The sequence below is a fragment of the Hydra vulgaris genome, chromosome 12 (assembly GCF_038396675.1).
Source record: "Hydra vulgaris chromosome 12, alternate assembly HydraT2T_AEP".
In the NCBI taxonomy this organism is placed as follows: Eukaryota; Metazoa; Cnidaria; class Hydrozoa; order Anthoathecata; family Hydridae; genus Hydra; species Hydra vulgaris.
The window spans coordinates 65467260-65483395 of NC_088931.1; the positions used below are offsets into that span (position 1 = coordinate 65467260).

Here is a 16136-nt window from a genome sequence, read left to right on the forward strand (position 1 = left end):
TTTTACATTTTTTACTTATATATTTACTTTTAATTTTTATTGTTATTATTAAATTTTATCATTTACTTCTATTATTATGTAGTTTTTTATTTTGTATATATTGTATATATTTTTTATTGAACATTTTATATTTTTATAAGAAAGTTATTGCACATTGTGAAATCCCCTTTTAATTGTTCAGTTTATTTTTATGAAAATGTTACTGCACATTGCGTGATTACTTTTTAAGTGTTCAGTTTATTTTTATAAAAAAGTTACTGCACATTGTGTAATCACTTTTTAAGTGTTTATTTTCTTAAAATTGTTCAAATCTCCTATTCTTTTTGTCGCCTTTGTGTCGCGATTGTATTTTGTACTTTTATTGTGTGCGATATTTGTTTCTGTCAGTAACTACGGTAAAACCTTGTCTCGTATTACAAGTCTACTTGAAGTTTAATAACAATAATAAAATTATACTTTGAAATACTATGTGATATTTGATTTCTATATAAAAAACATTTCATAATTTTTTTGTAATACAGTTCACACTGAACCTAATATTAATATAAATATTAAATATAATATAAATAGAAATATTAAATATAATATTAATATAAATATTTTTATACTTCTATCTCAATCGTTTTGTTTTTAAAAGAGGGTTTGCAAAATCTTTATTACAACCAGTACATTCAGCGTGAAGAGGCATCCTGATCCTCATCCTGGGTTTCTGATTTCTTGATTTCAGTAAGGTCCAAATATTTTTTCTAAGTTTAGTACAGTTTGATTAAGTCCCGTTTGAAAAACAGGAATCCTAAATATTATCAAAAGGTTTAACAGGCTTTATAATCGTTCATTTTATAATCTTAATCCAAATAATTTCATATTCTCGTATTTTACTATTTCAACTAGGTTAACTATTCCGAAATTAACAACCAAATTTATTCTCAAGTTTTGAGAATAGGAAATGTTCAAAGGGCAAAAAAATTTTTCTGAAATCAGAAAGTTAAAATGAATTTATTTCGACTTTATGATTTAATTCAAAAAATGTTAATGTATAATTTACAAACCCTCTTAGTCTATGTCGTGTCTTAGATGAAATCCACTCAAACGAAAATAATAGTAACGAATGCTTCTAACCGCTGGCTTTTCACGCTTTTAAAAATGTGATTGGTGCTTTATTAAATAATACTCCCTCAGTTCCGAAATACTGTTCCGATTTCACGTTTTTTTTTTGTTCCAAAATACTATTCCGATTTGATTTTATTGCTAATTTTGATGAGAACAAAATCAAATATCTTTAATAAAACGAACTATTTAGAAAATAAAAAATTATTCGAAAACGTTCATTAAGGGCCACGATGACGTGAGTACCGAGGGGGCCTTGCGCCTTCTCGAGATTTTTGTGAAAAGATCTTTTTTTATTTTTTTTTATAAGTTACGTCCTATGCGGTACTTTATTTATCAATTTAAGTTTTTTTGGTGTTTTGGCTCTTATGTGTGTATATATTTTTTGGTGTTTTTGTTCTTTGGTTTTTTTTTTTTTTTTTTTTGGTGCTTCAGCCCTTGTTTTTTTGGTGTTTCGGCAATTGTGTGTATATGCGCATACCGGAGCCTTCGGCTTTGGCATCTGCATATTTACATAAGGATATCTATCTTATTTTTGTATATTTTTTTGTCTACACATGCTTTTATATGATGATATAATAAAGTAAATCAAAAATTCAGATTATTTATTAGTGTAAAGATTTAAAGGGCTTTCTTAGAACACTTAGTTCGACAAAAAGAGAAATTTATTGTCCGCAATGCCAAAGATTACTGATTGTATTGATGCACACATATTTTAAAGTAAGCCTTTTTTTAGTTTTCCTTTAATGCTTTGAGATAATAATTCATCGTAAATCACTCTACAATGCTCGTTTGTAAGTTCACGGGTATGTCTTATTTATTTTAAAATATTCAAAACACATTTGAAATCTTTTAAAACCAGAATGTTGTCTGTTTTGTAAGTTTATTTTTATTGCAGTAAAAGCACGCAAGCAATTAAACTCCTGACTTTATTTGTTACAGATTTAAAACCAATAAAGTCATCTAATAAGCATGAAGTATTTAAACTAAATGGTTTTAACCACTTAAATAATTTAATGCAAAATAAGAATTTCTCAAAAGCTATTACTATATATAATTTTTTTCCATTAAAAATATTGTTATTAAATTTTTAAGTTTGTAACTCATTTTTAACAAATCGGAACAGTATTTTGGAACAAAATATTTCATTAAAAAACATCCTTTTTAGAAATTAATGGTGTGGTGATAAAAACTTATAATATTTCCATGAATTGTTCATAATGTTATAGAAAAACATCTAAATGTTATATTAATAATGTTTTTAATTAAAAACAATTTATTTTCAATAATTCTTTACGTTGAATGCAAATCGAAACAGTATTTAAACAGAAGGAGTGTATTAATCAACGTTCTAATTTATTTATTTTTTAATTGCAATTCACTGTAGCTATTGTCTAAAATAACCAAAAATTAATAATTTTGTCTATATTCATGATTTTTAAATAAAGGTTATTATTAAAAATGGTAATTTATGGCTACTAAAAATAGGCTAACGAGCGAACTCAATTTTTTTTTCAATCAAAGCTCTACACCCAGATTTTTACGTTTACGATTAAGTTGATTTCTAACTTCATATTTTATTAAAAATAGATAATATGAAATAAATTAGTTAAAAGTGGGCTTAAAAGTGAATCGACATGCTGGACATGTGCGCATAATCGTTTGAGCAGCTCTTGCGCAGTGTTTAGAACGCTTGCATTAGAAGCAAGAGATCCAGGGTTCGAAGCGAGCTCTGGGCATACTTCGCGCCATCGGTGAAGGAGGCATGAACTTCCTAGTTAAATGCTTTTCCGCGGTATTCTGTGACAAGACCGTTTGAGACACCTAGAAAAAAATTACTTTTAAAAAGATCGCTTACACATTAGTTTAAACGAAATAAAAGGTGATAGCTGAGATGGTTGCAAAAATTCCGCGAAAGAAGTTATTAAAAGTTATTATATAATACCTGGCAAAATCGAAGTTGAAAGAGCGCATTGTTTTGGAAATGTAAGTAAGAACAGATTACTGAAAACGATTACCTTTAGATTACTGAACTTTTGAGGTGAATCAAAAGTTTCATGCAACAAAAAAAAAAAAAAAACCAAGAGGGACAGAGTTATTAATAAACAAAGACTTCAATAACAATAAAATAAACAAAAAAAATCAATAGTTAGAGCAGTTGAAAATTTTCAAAAATAAAATTTAGTAAACGGAAATCTTCCCAAAATTATGAAATCTACAGATCATCACTGCTGGTTGTGAAATCCAGAACATTTGCTAATTGAAAATTTGAAAGCATTATACTTCTGAGTCTTGCATATGAGTTTGTAGTAAAATTGAAAAAATAAGTTGTAAGCAATCCAAATAGTTTCCAATTTTGAGCTAGCGGAACTTTTCAGACTAGCTTGAATAAAGGCTTTATTGCCAACTAACATTTCGAGTGGGTTTTTTTTAGCTGTTTGCAATGCAAACACAAGTTCTTCCATTTTTAAATAAATATTTTTCGCCTCTGCTCTTGCTACTGTATCAAAAATATCATCATCAGAAATACTCGTTAATGCATTCATTATATATATTTTTAATTAAAAGCCCAAATTTACCTATTTCATAAGCTAAATAAAAATGAAAATATTCCTTTTAAACTAGCTGATATTCATAAACTTCTAGGTGTGGTCTTGGATGAAAACTTGTCGTGAAAGCTCCATAGAAACACTTTATAGAGAAAGTTCTTAAGAAATATTTCATTGATGCATAAAGCAAAACCTTTCCTTAATATCATACCTTTAAAATGTTTATGTTTTTCATTAATGCATAGTCACCGAAGCTATGGTAACATGGCTTGGGCAAGCACAATTTATACTAAACTCTTCAATAAACAAACACATGCTTATAGAATTGTCTTAGTAGTAAGTAAAAAAGTGGCTTGTGAACCTCTCTTATGTAAACTTGGAACGTTAAATATATACAAAATTAACATACATCTTGTTTCACAGTTTATGCACAAATTAAAATATGGACTCCACCGATATTGCAACCCTATTTTAGCGAAATAAGCCATAAATACCCCTCTACTTTCCACCAGATTGTTACTAACGGGTGATGCGGAAGTTATCGGGCAAAATAAAAACGTCAATAACTTATTTATAAATAAAAAAACAAACTACTATTATATTTTTTTTAAATAAAGCATTTATCTTTTAATCAAAATATATTATTTTTATATGAAAAAACGTCACCATCTGCAATTGATCTCAATTTTGCTCTGACGCCTTTCATATGCGACTGTAAAAAGTTTAAATCAATTTCTTGTAGTTTTAGTTTAATGCGATCAATCAAAACTTGCTCTGTTGGAGCTTGCCAATCTCCCTCGTAAACATTCTGTGCTAAATGTCCCCAAAAATTTTCAATTGGTTGTGCTTGAGGCACATTTGGGGGGTTGGATTCTTTATCAACGTAATAGACATATTGGTCCATCCAATTTAGAGAATCTTTAGAATAATGAGAACTTGCTAAATCTAGCCAAAATAAATAGTTAAAGTCTCCATGATACTTGTGAATAAATGGAAGAAGTTGTTTTTCTAAACATTCATTAATATAGATTGATGAATTGATCGCTACAGCCTTGGAAGTGCGAAACAATGGCTCGGACATACCACGGTCAGATATGGCTATCCACATTAATAATTTTTTTGGAAATTTCACTTTTCCTATAAAACGAACACTTTCTGGGCATGTTTTTTTGTTGTTTGTGTAGTATCCAGAATTTCCAGGCATGTTGTCCCCTGTAAAACAAAAGTATTTTTCGTCATCGATGACTAGAAGCGATTTTGTGTTATAAAGTTGGTTAACTAGTTTCCTGCTTCTTTTCTTTGCCTTTATTTGTTGTTCTATAGTGTATTTTGGAGTCTTTTCACGTTTTCTATATTTAATATTCATTTTTTTTAACTGACGACCGATTGTCGATTGATTTACACCGAATTTAATACCTACTTTTCTCTGACTGACCCCTTTTCGATTGTTGACAAGTCTCGTTAATTCGGCTTTCTTTTCGCTAGTCCAGGATGTCGGACGACCAGGGTGCTTTCTATCAGAAAACGATTGAACAGTTTCAAGTCTTTTTAGGTTATCATATATTGTACTTCGAGCAAATCCTTCCTTTTCAAAATGATTTACGATTTTTTTTTTTTTTATATTAGGTTTATTTACAAAAAAAATTTTTAGTCGCTTTTGAAAAGATTGTCGTTCAGCTGCATTTAACCTCATTTTAAATAATTGTGTTTGAAATAATAAAGTTTATATTTTATAGAAGGTTTATGCCTACGCATAAAACCACAAAAACTAATTATTATGCTCAAATAATGAAATTAGGATTTGTCCGATAACTTCCGCATCACCCGTTATTAAGAAAAATACATTTAAACAGTTCAAATCTGAATCAAAGCGTTATTTATTATATACGGACTTGAATTTTTTTTTTCTTTTTTAGTAAAATAATATAAACTAGCATAATTTATTTCTTTTATTTGCTTTTACTTTTATTCGTTCCAAATTTATTTTTCAAAATGAATTTATATATTAACAGTTATATGACTTTATCTCGTTTTTGATAAAGGTTTCATTGATTTTTCAGGTATTTTTTGTAAAACACCCAACTTTTTTGTAGGCTAAGAAATAAAAATTTATAGATTTTATGCAAGCATCAGCTTCACACAACCCAGCCAAACTTAGCGAATGTCCTGCACATGTTAAAAGCTTTGCCTGGCTGTTTTAAAAATATCTACATTATCTTGTACTTTCCACTAATTATCGTATTATTGAGAAGCATTATTGTATGATTGATATCTGCTGTCTAAAAAGTTTAATCCAGCTTTGTTTATTTAAAAATTGACTATTGTGCTAGCTAAGTTTGCGCCAGTCCTCAATGTTGATAAAATATATAAATTTGCGCCAGTTCTCAATGTTGATAAAATATATAAATTTGCGCCAGTCCTTAATGTTGATAAAATATATAAATTTGCGCCAGTCCTCAATGTTGATAAAATATATAAATTTGCGCCAGTCCTCAATGTTGATAAAATATATAAATTTGCGCCAGTCCTTAATGTTGATAAAATATATAAATTTGCGCCAGTCCTCAATGTTGATAAAGTATATAAATTTGCGCCAGTCCTCAATGTTGATAAAATATATAAATTTGCGCCAGTCCTCAATGTTGATAAAATATATAAGTTTGCGCCAGTCCTCAATGTTGATAAAATATATAAATTTGCGCCAGTCCTCAATGTTGATAAAATATATAAAGCAAAAAATAGAGCTAAATTACTTAACGTTGTAATGTTGTTTTAATCGTCAGAATTAAAGCACTTCATGTTGATTTTCAAGTCTCTTCATTTTCATTTCAGATTCTATCCATTTCATAATAAAAGATTGAAAGATATTAAATTTAAAATAATTTTCTACATTGTTAGTATACCAAAAAAAAGTTCGATTATCTTATAATATAAATTGTAAAAGTCACATTTTAAAAATCAGATTTAAATATTTTTGATCCCCTAAAATTGCGGAGTCCTAGGCTGCAGCCTAGTTGGCCTTTAGGTAAATTCGGCAGAAACGAATTACCGCAACACTGGTTTGCCGTTTTTTATAAGTAACTTCTCTTATGTTGCGTTCAGCTCAGCAACCTTTTTTTTTATAAATCCTCACATATTTTTAATTGGACTAAGGTGTGAACTGGAGCCAGGCCACGTTCTCAAGACCTGAATGCCATTATCACGCAACCATGTGGATACGCAGCTGTACACAGACGTTGACGCCTGATTTACTGTGGGGACAACATACCTGGTATTATAGGCCGGGTGAATAAAAAAAAAGTAACTGCTTTTACTCAGTAATTGGTCAGCTGTATGGGAATAAAAATATCAGAAGTTTTGCCCAAATTTTTATTCACGTAAAGTTACTCAGTAATTGCTTAGTTTTACGTGGATAAAAATTTAAGCAAAATCGCTGAAATTTTATTTTTACGTAAGACTGACCAATTACGGAGTAAAAGCAATTGCTTTTTTTTATTCACCCGGCCATATATCTCTGATTAGCATGCCGCCAGACATGTCGTACAAATGAAGAAAACTGGCTGAAAGTCGGTTCATCAAAGAACATAATTCCATTATTTGTTTAATTTAAGTTTTTAAGTTTTTTTAGGTTAAATTATCTTTCTAATAGTGAGAAAATTATGCAAATCTGATGCACCGTTCATGACATTTATTATATTTAGTAAATTTTTTTTTTTTTTTTTTAATAATTCACCTCCGCAAGGCCGAGAGGGCCACTACAAATGAGGAGACTACTTGTGGTTATAGCCCTCTCTCAACTCTATAACTCCGAAACACGAACCTTGACGAACAAGGCTGGTGAGCGGAGAAACAAGTTGAGCGCGGTACTACCAGGGACGTGGTGGGAATCGAACTCGGAACCTCTCGCATGAAGCGAGCGCTCTACCACTACACCACTACCGCAAATAACTAATAAACTAGTCCCGCTCTACTCTACTCTTATATTGCTGTTGAACCGTTGCAGCGCGTATAATTTTCTAATGAAAACAAATTAAGTTTGAATATTTTGATTATATTTTAATACTTGTGTGATCTTGAAGTTAACAATAATAACATTTTGGGAATCTAAACGTTGAGTTATTTTTCGAGAAGTATTTTGCTCCTATTTTTTTAAGAGGGTAAACTGTCATCATAAAAATACCAATTCTAAAGAAACGATATCAACGCCCAATCGCAAGACCTGATCAATGACCAAAGTTCAAGTTCTAGACTGACCAAAGAAGCGAGTATTTATCTTGATTCTTAATTATCTTTTAAATATAAAAAAATATAACAAAAGTTTTTTCTGTCTTGCAAACTGGCACCTGTGTATCCTGTTTTTATTAAACCTAAGAGATGACTTTCACTGGTCAATAAGCTCTGATATTGAGAAGTTGAAGAAACAATCATCAATGTCATTGCTTTGTATTTATTTCATTTGTTAATATATTAACCAATGAAATAAACTAATTTTTTCAAAAATTTTATGAGTATTTCCATTTTACTATGTGATTAGGAGATACAAGGTTTTTGATTAATTATGTGATTAAGGAGATATAAAGTTTGTGAAATTTTAAGTACGCTTTATCGCGTTCATGAAAACAATTTTAAAAAATACCATTTTGTTTTGATTAAGGGTACCCCCCCCCCCCTCTGATTTTAAATCTAAACATTTTTACAAAAAATGATTATTGGTAACATGCTTATATTAAATTAAGAATAATGGACTAACTTTTTTTTTGAAAGTCCATATTGTTGCCATGGTAACCACAAAATACCCCTAAAATGACCAAAAAATGACTTTACGCCATTCAAAATACAAAGAAATTGAGTCATTTCCACCTTTCCATACTGAACCATAGTGTTGTTATAAGGCAGGTCTATGAAATGAGTGGAACAGATTTTTCATAACTTTTTCTCACCACCTCAACAGGACGACCGAAGTTTAAGGTCAAATTTTTTATCATTTTATTGACCCAAAACTTTTTTTTTTAAATTTAAATAAAATCCATTCCATTCATATCATAGAGTATAATATGGACAACACTTCATGAAAATTTCATAAAAAAACATCATACCGTTCTCCAAATATATTGGCCGGCGTTCACAAATTGCAATTCTGAGAAAAACTCGATTAAAGTAAAAACTTTAAATACAGTAATATTTTATTCATAAAATAGGTAAAAATAATAATCCAAACTTTCAAAGTCCACCAGGTACATACAAGTCACCATCTTTTTCAATTACTTTGTCATTTTTTTTTAACTTTTTGGCACGTAAAAATTGCCGTCTTGACTTATTATCAGGGTTTATTCGATATTCAGCATTTCTTTTTCTTTCATTATTTAATACTTTGCATCCTGCAATCATATGAAAGCCTGGTTCCATGTTCAGTTCTTTAAAAATATCAAATGATGCTTTTGCTCCAATATTAAAGTAAGCAACAGCATCATATACACCAATTTCTAATTGGGTAAGCGAGACAAATGTTTGTTTTGGTATACGGTCCCAAATCATTCTATTAAATGATTCATTAGCATTTTGTGTTTTGCCGTGCAAACATTTTTGTAACTCACTGTCTTTACTTATCTCTTCAAATATATATCTCACTTTCATAATAACGTCCATTGGTAAACCCGGTCCTAGCTTATATGTTGTTGTTTTATTTATTTTATCAGCATTGTATTTGCACCAGCTGTCTGAACCAGTAGGGCAGTGTGGAAAATGTAAACTATTATTTTTTGATGAAGCCACATGAAATAGCGATGCTAACACTCCTGCCTTCATTTCCTTTAGGTTACCTACATTTTGTCTGATTGCAACTCCAACAAAATTTTGTAAGCGATCAATTGTCACATCTGTAAGACGCCCTTTACCACCAAGGCCTTTTTCTCTTTTCTTTAAATTCTCCAGCCGTGTTCCAACTCTCTTTTGATAATGTCCAACGCATTCCAGCTTTTCAACTTCTATATCAGGGTATGTATTTTTAACATTCACGTAACTTTTACTGTCTCCATCACCTAAATATTGAATATATCTTGACTGGCAATTATCAATAGAACGCTGAAAAACACGTTTTGCTCCTTCTGGCTCCATACCACCAGCAGAACCTTGGTAATTATACTTACAAAGATGAGAATTTCTCCATTGTGCATAAGCATTTGGATTAGACTTTTGAAGGTCTTGATTAATACTACAACTTTTACAATATCTAGACATGACTTCAACATCTAACACTTTGCCACTAACAGTAGAGATAACAGAAAAGACTCCATTCAGCGATGAATATCCTCGTTTGTGCCATGTACCGTTGCAAGATACACAAATATCAGTTGTTGCCAAAGATGTTTTTTGCAATTTATTTGCAACATTTATCATTGTTTGTTGTGCTACAGTTTTAACAGCTGTTGCAATTATTTTCAGTAGTTTTTCAAAGTTGTTTTTGGTCATAGGTTTAGGTAAATTCATAAAAGTGCAAAAACTTTTTTATGCCTGCATATCCATGGCCCAATAGTCGCATGCAATAAATTATTCGCTTATTAATATCAAATCCTTTTTTATTATTATCATTGATAGAGGTGTAGAACTGATGAAGATAGTTGCAATCTTTTTTTTGACACTTAAGATATAACAAGGAAGATAAACCATGTCGTTTATTATATCTCTCACCTAATGAGAGTGTAGGACTTCCACATTCTGGACACAGAAAAGAACTAAAAACAGAAACCAAAATAGCAACATCAATAGTATCAAGATATAAAATCAAGAGACGAAGCTGACAAATTAAGTGAGTTTTCATTATTTTGTTCCAAAACACAAGTGCTGTTAGCAGCATTTAAATTAATTGTTGGCAACTCAATACTAACATTATCAGAAACACTATCAATGTTCACAGATTTATTAAGATTTCCAATAAATCCTTTTCTTTTACGGCGAGTTTGTGTACGTTGCTTCACTCGACAATCTTTTCCCATTTTCACTAATAAAACTAATACCCAGTTCACACTAAATTCTGTTTTAAATAAACATGTTTTAATGTAAACATAGTTTTATAATAAACATGTTTTCAGTTTTCTTGCGTTCAGATTGAACGTTCTTTAGTATTTATATTAACGTTCGAAAATGGCGCTCTCAAAGAAAAACTTGATCTCGAAGTTACGAGTATTATTGTACATATCAAGGAAAAAAAGAAGACTGCAATTGCAGCACATACTGATAAACTGTATTACTGCTTATAATTTTGCGGTTTACAGAAAAATTTGGACTAAACCTCGCAGTCAAAGCTTTTGGTACGAAACAATGGTAAACTGTTGGAACGAAGATGATTGGATAAAAAACATAAGAATGTCTAAAGCAGCCTTTAATTATCTGTGCAAGGAAGTTTCACCTTTTATGCCTATACAAGGCACTAACTTTCGTAAATCTTTGCCTTTAGAAATGAAGTTAGCTGTGACACTTTACTTTTTAAGTGGATCTGCAGATTACCGAACAATAGCCAATTTATTTGGCTTAGGAAAATCAACTGTTTGTACAATAGTTCACAGAATTTGTAAACATTTTGTTGATAACTTAATGAAGAAATACATTTCCTTACCCTCAAGGGAAGAAACAATGGAGATTATAGTAAGTTTTGAAAAATTATATGGTTTTCCACAAGTAGTTTGAGCAGTTGATGGATGTCACATAAGAATAAAGGCTCCTCATAAAAATTCAGAGGACTATATAAACAGAAAAGAATATCACTCCATTATTTTACAGGGATTGGTAGACAGCAAGTATTTATTTAGAGATATTTTTGTAGGGTGGACTGGCAAATCACACGATTCAAGGGTTTTTAAAAATTCTCCCTTATATAAAGAGTGTCTGGCTAGAACCTTTTTACCTACAAACTTATCTAAAATAATTGATAATATTGAAATTGGTCCTCTTATCCTTGGTGATTCAGCATATCCCCTTAAAAATTGGCTTATGAAACCTTACTCAGATCGTGGAAATCTTAGTATAGAAGAAGCAAAGTTTAACGTTTCTCTTAGTAAATGTCGTGTGGTGGTGGAGAATGGATTTGGAAGATTAAAAGGTCGATTTCAATGTCTTTTAAAGAGATTAGATACAACAGTTGAACACACAGTCAATATTGTTACAACATGTTGTATACTACATAACTTCTGTACTTTGACAAAGCAAAAGTATTTAAATGAATGGATTGAACAAACAGAAATTGACTTAGTAAACTCTATATTAAACCACAGTTGCATTGAACTTGACAATAAAGCTGAGTTTATTAGAAATTCCATAAAAAAACATTATTTTACAACTGTTTAGTTGTAAATGATTTTTTTCAAACAATGTTGTAAAAGGCATGGTTTATTTTATTTTGAGAAAAAAATAACAAAACAAAGAAATTGCTTCACATTTTTTTAATCATAATTAAAAACTCTATCTCAGTCCCACTTTTAAGACGTTTAACATCCTTATCATTTCGGATAAGTACATTTGGTAACTTGGTAATCAATAAAGATGCATTATCTTGAACTGAAAATTCCTCTTTTATTGTGCAAGTAAGTTTTTCTAGTGTCAAATCTGCCAATGAAAGTTCTATTTCAATAAAATATAAATCTTCAACTTGACGAACTTTTAATATAACACATGATTCTTCTTGTTTGTGGTTTTCTAAAATACTTTCTAAAATTTTATGATCAATATCAGCCTGAGAGGTCATAAATTTATTAACAGTGGCATTTAATTGTTCAAACATTACCTCACTTCTTGATTTTTTCTTTTTGGATTTTTTAAAGTAAAAACTATTATCTTTTTTTACCAACTCTTCAGATTTAGAACTTGACGGAGTAGTTTCAATGTCTATATGTTCACAGTTTACTAACTCATTAACACAATTATTAAAATTATTCACTTCTGCAGTTTTTTCAATAATAACATTCATGCCTGAGGAACTTTTCAAAAAAGTTGGTAATGTGGTTGGTTTGTCACTAAGAACCTTATCAATTTCATCAAAGCAGGATGGTTTTTTGGAAGGACCAGTCCCACTTGTATTTCGTTTATTATCAATATAATTGCGATATGCACTTGTCAATGTGTGAATTCTTGTTTTACACATCTCTTTATCTCTGTCTTTATATCCAGAAGCTTGCAAGAATAGCAAAATTTCCTCCCAAATTTTTCCTTTTCTAAAATCCAAAAAATATGAAGTTATATATATATATATATATATATATATATATATATATATATATATATATATATATATATATATATATATATATATATATATATATATATATATATATATATATATATATTGTGCTAACTATCAAAGAGAAATAAATATTTTGTTGTAAAAAGTACAATTTATAAACATTCATTTCCTTGTTTATTCAATATTAATGTAATTCGTAATCACTTCTTGTCTATTTGTGATTTATTTAAACTATTTAGTAACGAGTGGTTTGATTTTATTTAACAAGTTATTTCAATTTGATCCAACTTAACTGAAAAAAACAAAACAAAACCTTGTGCATGACTTCAACTTTTCTTGGATATTATCTTCTGACCATTTACTAATTAGTATTTTTGTTTCTTCATCATCCCAATGTCTAGCTCTCTTTCTAGATTTAACTTTTTCTTCAGCAACAGCTTTTTCCTCCACCATTTAAAAACAGTTCAGTGTAATAAAACGCAATTAAAACAACCTCGCGACGTTGTTTTATTAAAACAACTTTTAACGTTGCGTGTTTTAATTAAAACCAATTTTAAATTTGATGAGAATAGTAAAATGTAAAACGCGTTTAAAACACGACAATTAAAACGTGTTTTATCGTCAGTATGAACGGGGTATAAGCTGATAAAATAACACTATAACTGATTTAAATTGTCGTACTTGATGTAACAACCTTTACAAAAATTCTCGAAAAATTCATAAAGAAGCTGTTCAAGCTTGGACATGACTATTATAACACACATTAGGGTTGAATAAAAATAAAATGTAGGATGTATACAGTTAAACAAGTGCGTTGCTATGGCGTTGCTAGAGATATCACGTTAAGGTAGTTTATTTAAATAGACAAATTAAGAAAGTTATTGGTTAATTTGCTACTTTTAAAACAATTTTTATAATCATACACAGGTAAAAGTAGTTAAAAACAGTTTGTTTTTTTGAAAATATTGAAATTTTAAGAGGGGATAGCCCCTTAAATTGTATGAAAATTTATTTATTTTTTAATCTAATTTACGACCATTATTACCATGGTTGCAATTTACCATTATTAAGTTGTAAGAAAAAAAAAAAAAAAAATTAAAAAAAAAAAAATTATTTTTTATATTTTATCCTCTTATTTCTTTTTTTTTTTTTTTTTTAATTTCTTTTGTTAGATTGAGATTAATTAAGAAAAAAAATAAAAAATAAAAAACAAAAACAAACAAAAAAAAAACAAACAAAAAAAACAAAAACAAAAAAATATGTATATATATATATATATTATATAAACAAAAAGATAAAAAGTGAATGCACACACTCACATATAAATACATGGCAAACAATTAGGGGTACCTTTTACATAAGATTTCAAGAACATATAGTATAAACTTTTTTACATCCTCGGTAATAAACAAATGATAAAATTAAATCGTGTAAAAGTTAACAATAGAATTTTTTTTAATATGTGTATATATAAAATTAATAAATATATTCATAATTATATAAATCAAACCAAAAGAGTACTCTTATTTAACGCCTTAGAAGAAATTTAATTCATTGTCGTTTAGTAGAAGAGTTTGCCTAAGTTTTGGTTTAAATTGGTTAAGCAAAGAGAGTGCTTTAAGATCATCATTTAAAAGTGTATTCCATAATTTAGGTCCTCGATTTGTATTTGAGTATTAAGTGGGTGAATAATAGGTTTTGGATTGACTAAAGTTATTTTTTGAAAATCTTGTGCTGCGTATATGATTTATTTTTTGAAATATTGAGTAAAGTAAAGGTTATTTTTATCAAATTTAAACATAAATATAAGAATTTGATAAAGGTTTATTTTGAAAACATTTAATATATTGAGTTTACTAAAAAGTATTTTTGTATGTGAGAGTCGACCTTCATTTGTAATAATCCTAATAGCATGTTTTTGTTTGCAGAGAAGTTTATTTATTTTTGTAATGTTGGTGCTGCACCAAGCAATGTTTGCATAGTTTAGGTAACAATGTATAAATGAAAAGGATATGTATTTTAAACAAGATTGGTTTAAAACTGTTTAGCTTTATACAGTATACTAATATTTTTTGAAACTTTATTCTCAATTACATTTATATATTCTCTCAAATTAATATTTTCATCTAGAATTACGCCCAAGAATTTTAACAATAATCCCTTTTTATTAAATTATTATCAATAAAAAGATTCGGTAGTTTCAATGGAATATATATTTTTTAAGAAGCATGATGGAATAATGTGTATTTAGTTTTATTAATGTTTAGGGATAGTTTATTGGATTTAAACCATTGGCTTAGTTTATCAAGTTCTTTGTTCACTGTTAAATATAAAATATTAATATCTTCATTGTAATAAAACAAGTTAGTATCATCGGCAAATAAAATTAAGTTTAAAACATTAGGAAAATTATTTATTCATTAATATAAATTGGAAACAAGAGGGGTCCTAGTATTGAACCATGGGGAACACCGCATGTGATAGTTATATTATCCGTTTTTCCACCTTCGAACGAAATATATTGCTTCCTGTTAAACAAGTAACTTTTAAACCAAGCCAAGTTTGAATTTCTTATACCGTAGATTTCGAGTTTGGATAAAAGAATTATGATCAACTGTATCAAAGGCTTTGCTTAGATCTATAAAAACACATAAAGTATACTTTTTTTCATTAAACCCTTTAAATATATCATGTACAAGATGGAAGATTGCGTGATCAGTAGAATGACTAGATTTTAAACCAAATTGTTTATTGTACAAAATATTATTTTTGCTTAAGAAATAATAGAGTCTATTATACATATTTCGTTCCAGAATTTTTGAAAAACATGTAAGAATTGAGATCGGCCTATAATTAGTAGCGTCATAACGATCGCCTGATTTTAAATTGGGACAACTCTAGTGATTTTTAACTTTTCTGGAAAAACTTCCTCTTTTAAAGATAAATTAAATATATACAAGAGTGGGATTGTAATGAGTTTTATTGAATTGATAATGATACTACTACTAATATTGTCAAGTTGTAGTACTTTTTTTGGCTAAGTACTTTTTTTGGCTAAGTACTTTTTTTGGCTTGATTAAAGAAACCGCGACTCATAATTATTTTTCAGTAAGTTTATCATTAGACATAATATTAGTGCTATTAGAAACCAAGTATGCATCAAAGCTGGTTTGTGAGGATTCAATATTTGATGCTAATGAAGAACCAACATTTACAAAAAATTCATTAAGTGTTTCACCCACTAGTTG

The 16136-nt window shown here is 29.0% G+C and overlaps 2 protein-coding genes across 2 annotated transcripts; one reads left to right on the plus strand and one right to left on the minus strand.

Moving 5' to 3' along the window:
* Window positions 1-8876: 8876 nt before the first annotated feature.
* LOC136088279 (uncharacterized) lies at window positions 8877-10124 on the minus strand. Its single transcript, XM_065811968.1, has one exon. The coding sequence runs from the start codon at window positions 10122-10124 to the stop codon at window positions 8877-8879; it is 1248 nt and encodes a 415-aa protein (XP_065668040.1).
* An 849-nt stretch (window positions 10125-10973) lies between these two features.
* On the plus strand, window positions 10974-11996 carry LOC136088280 (uncharacterized). Its single transcript, XM_065811969.1, has 2 exons — window positions 10974-11330; window positions 11433-11996. The coding sequence occupies exons 1-2, from the start codon at window positions 10974-10976 to the stop codon at window positions 11994-11996; spliced, it is 921 nt and encodes a 306-aa protein (XP_065668041.1).
* Window positions 11997-16136: the final 4140 nt, after the last annotated feature.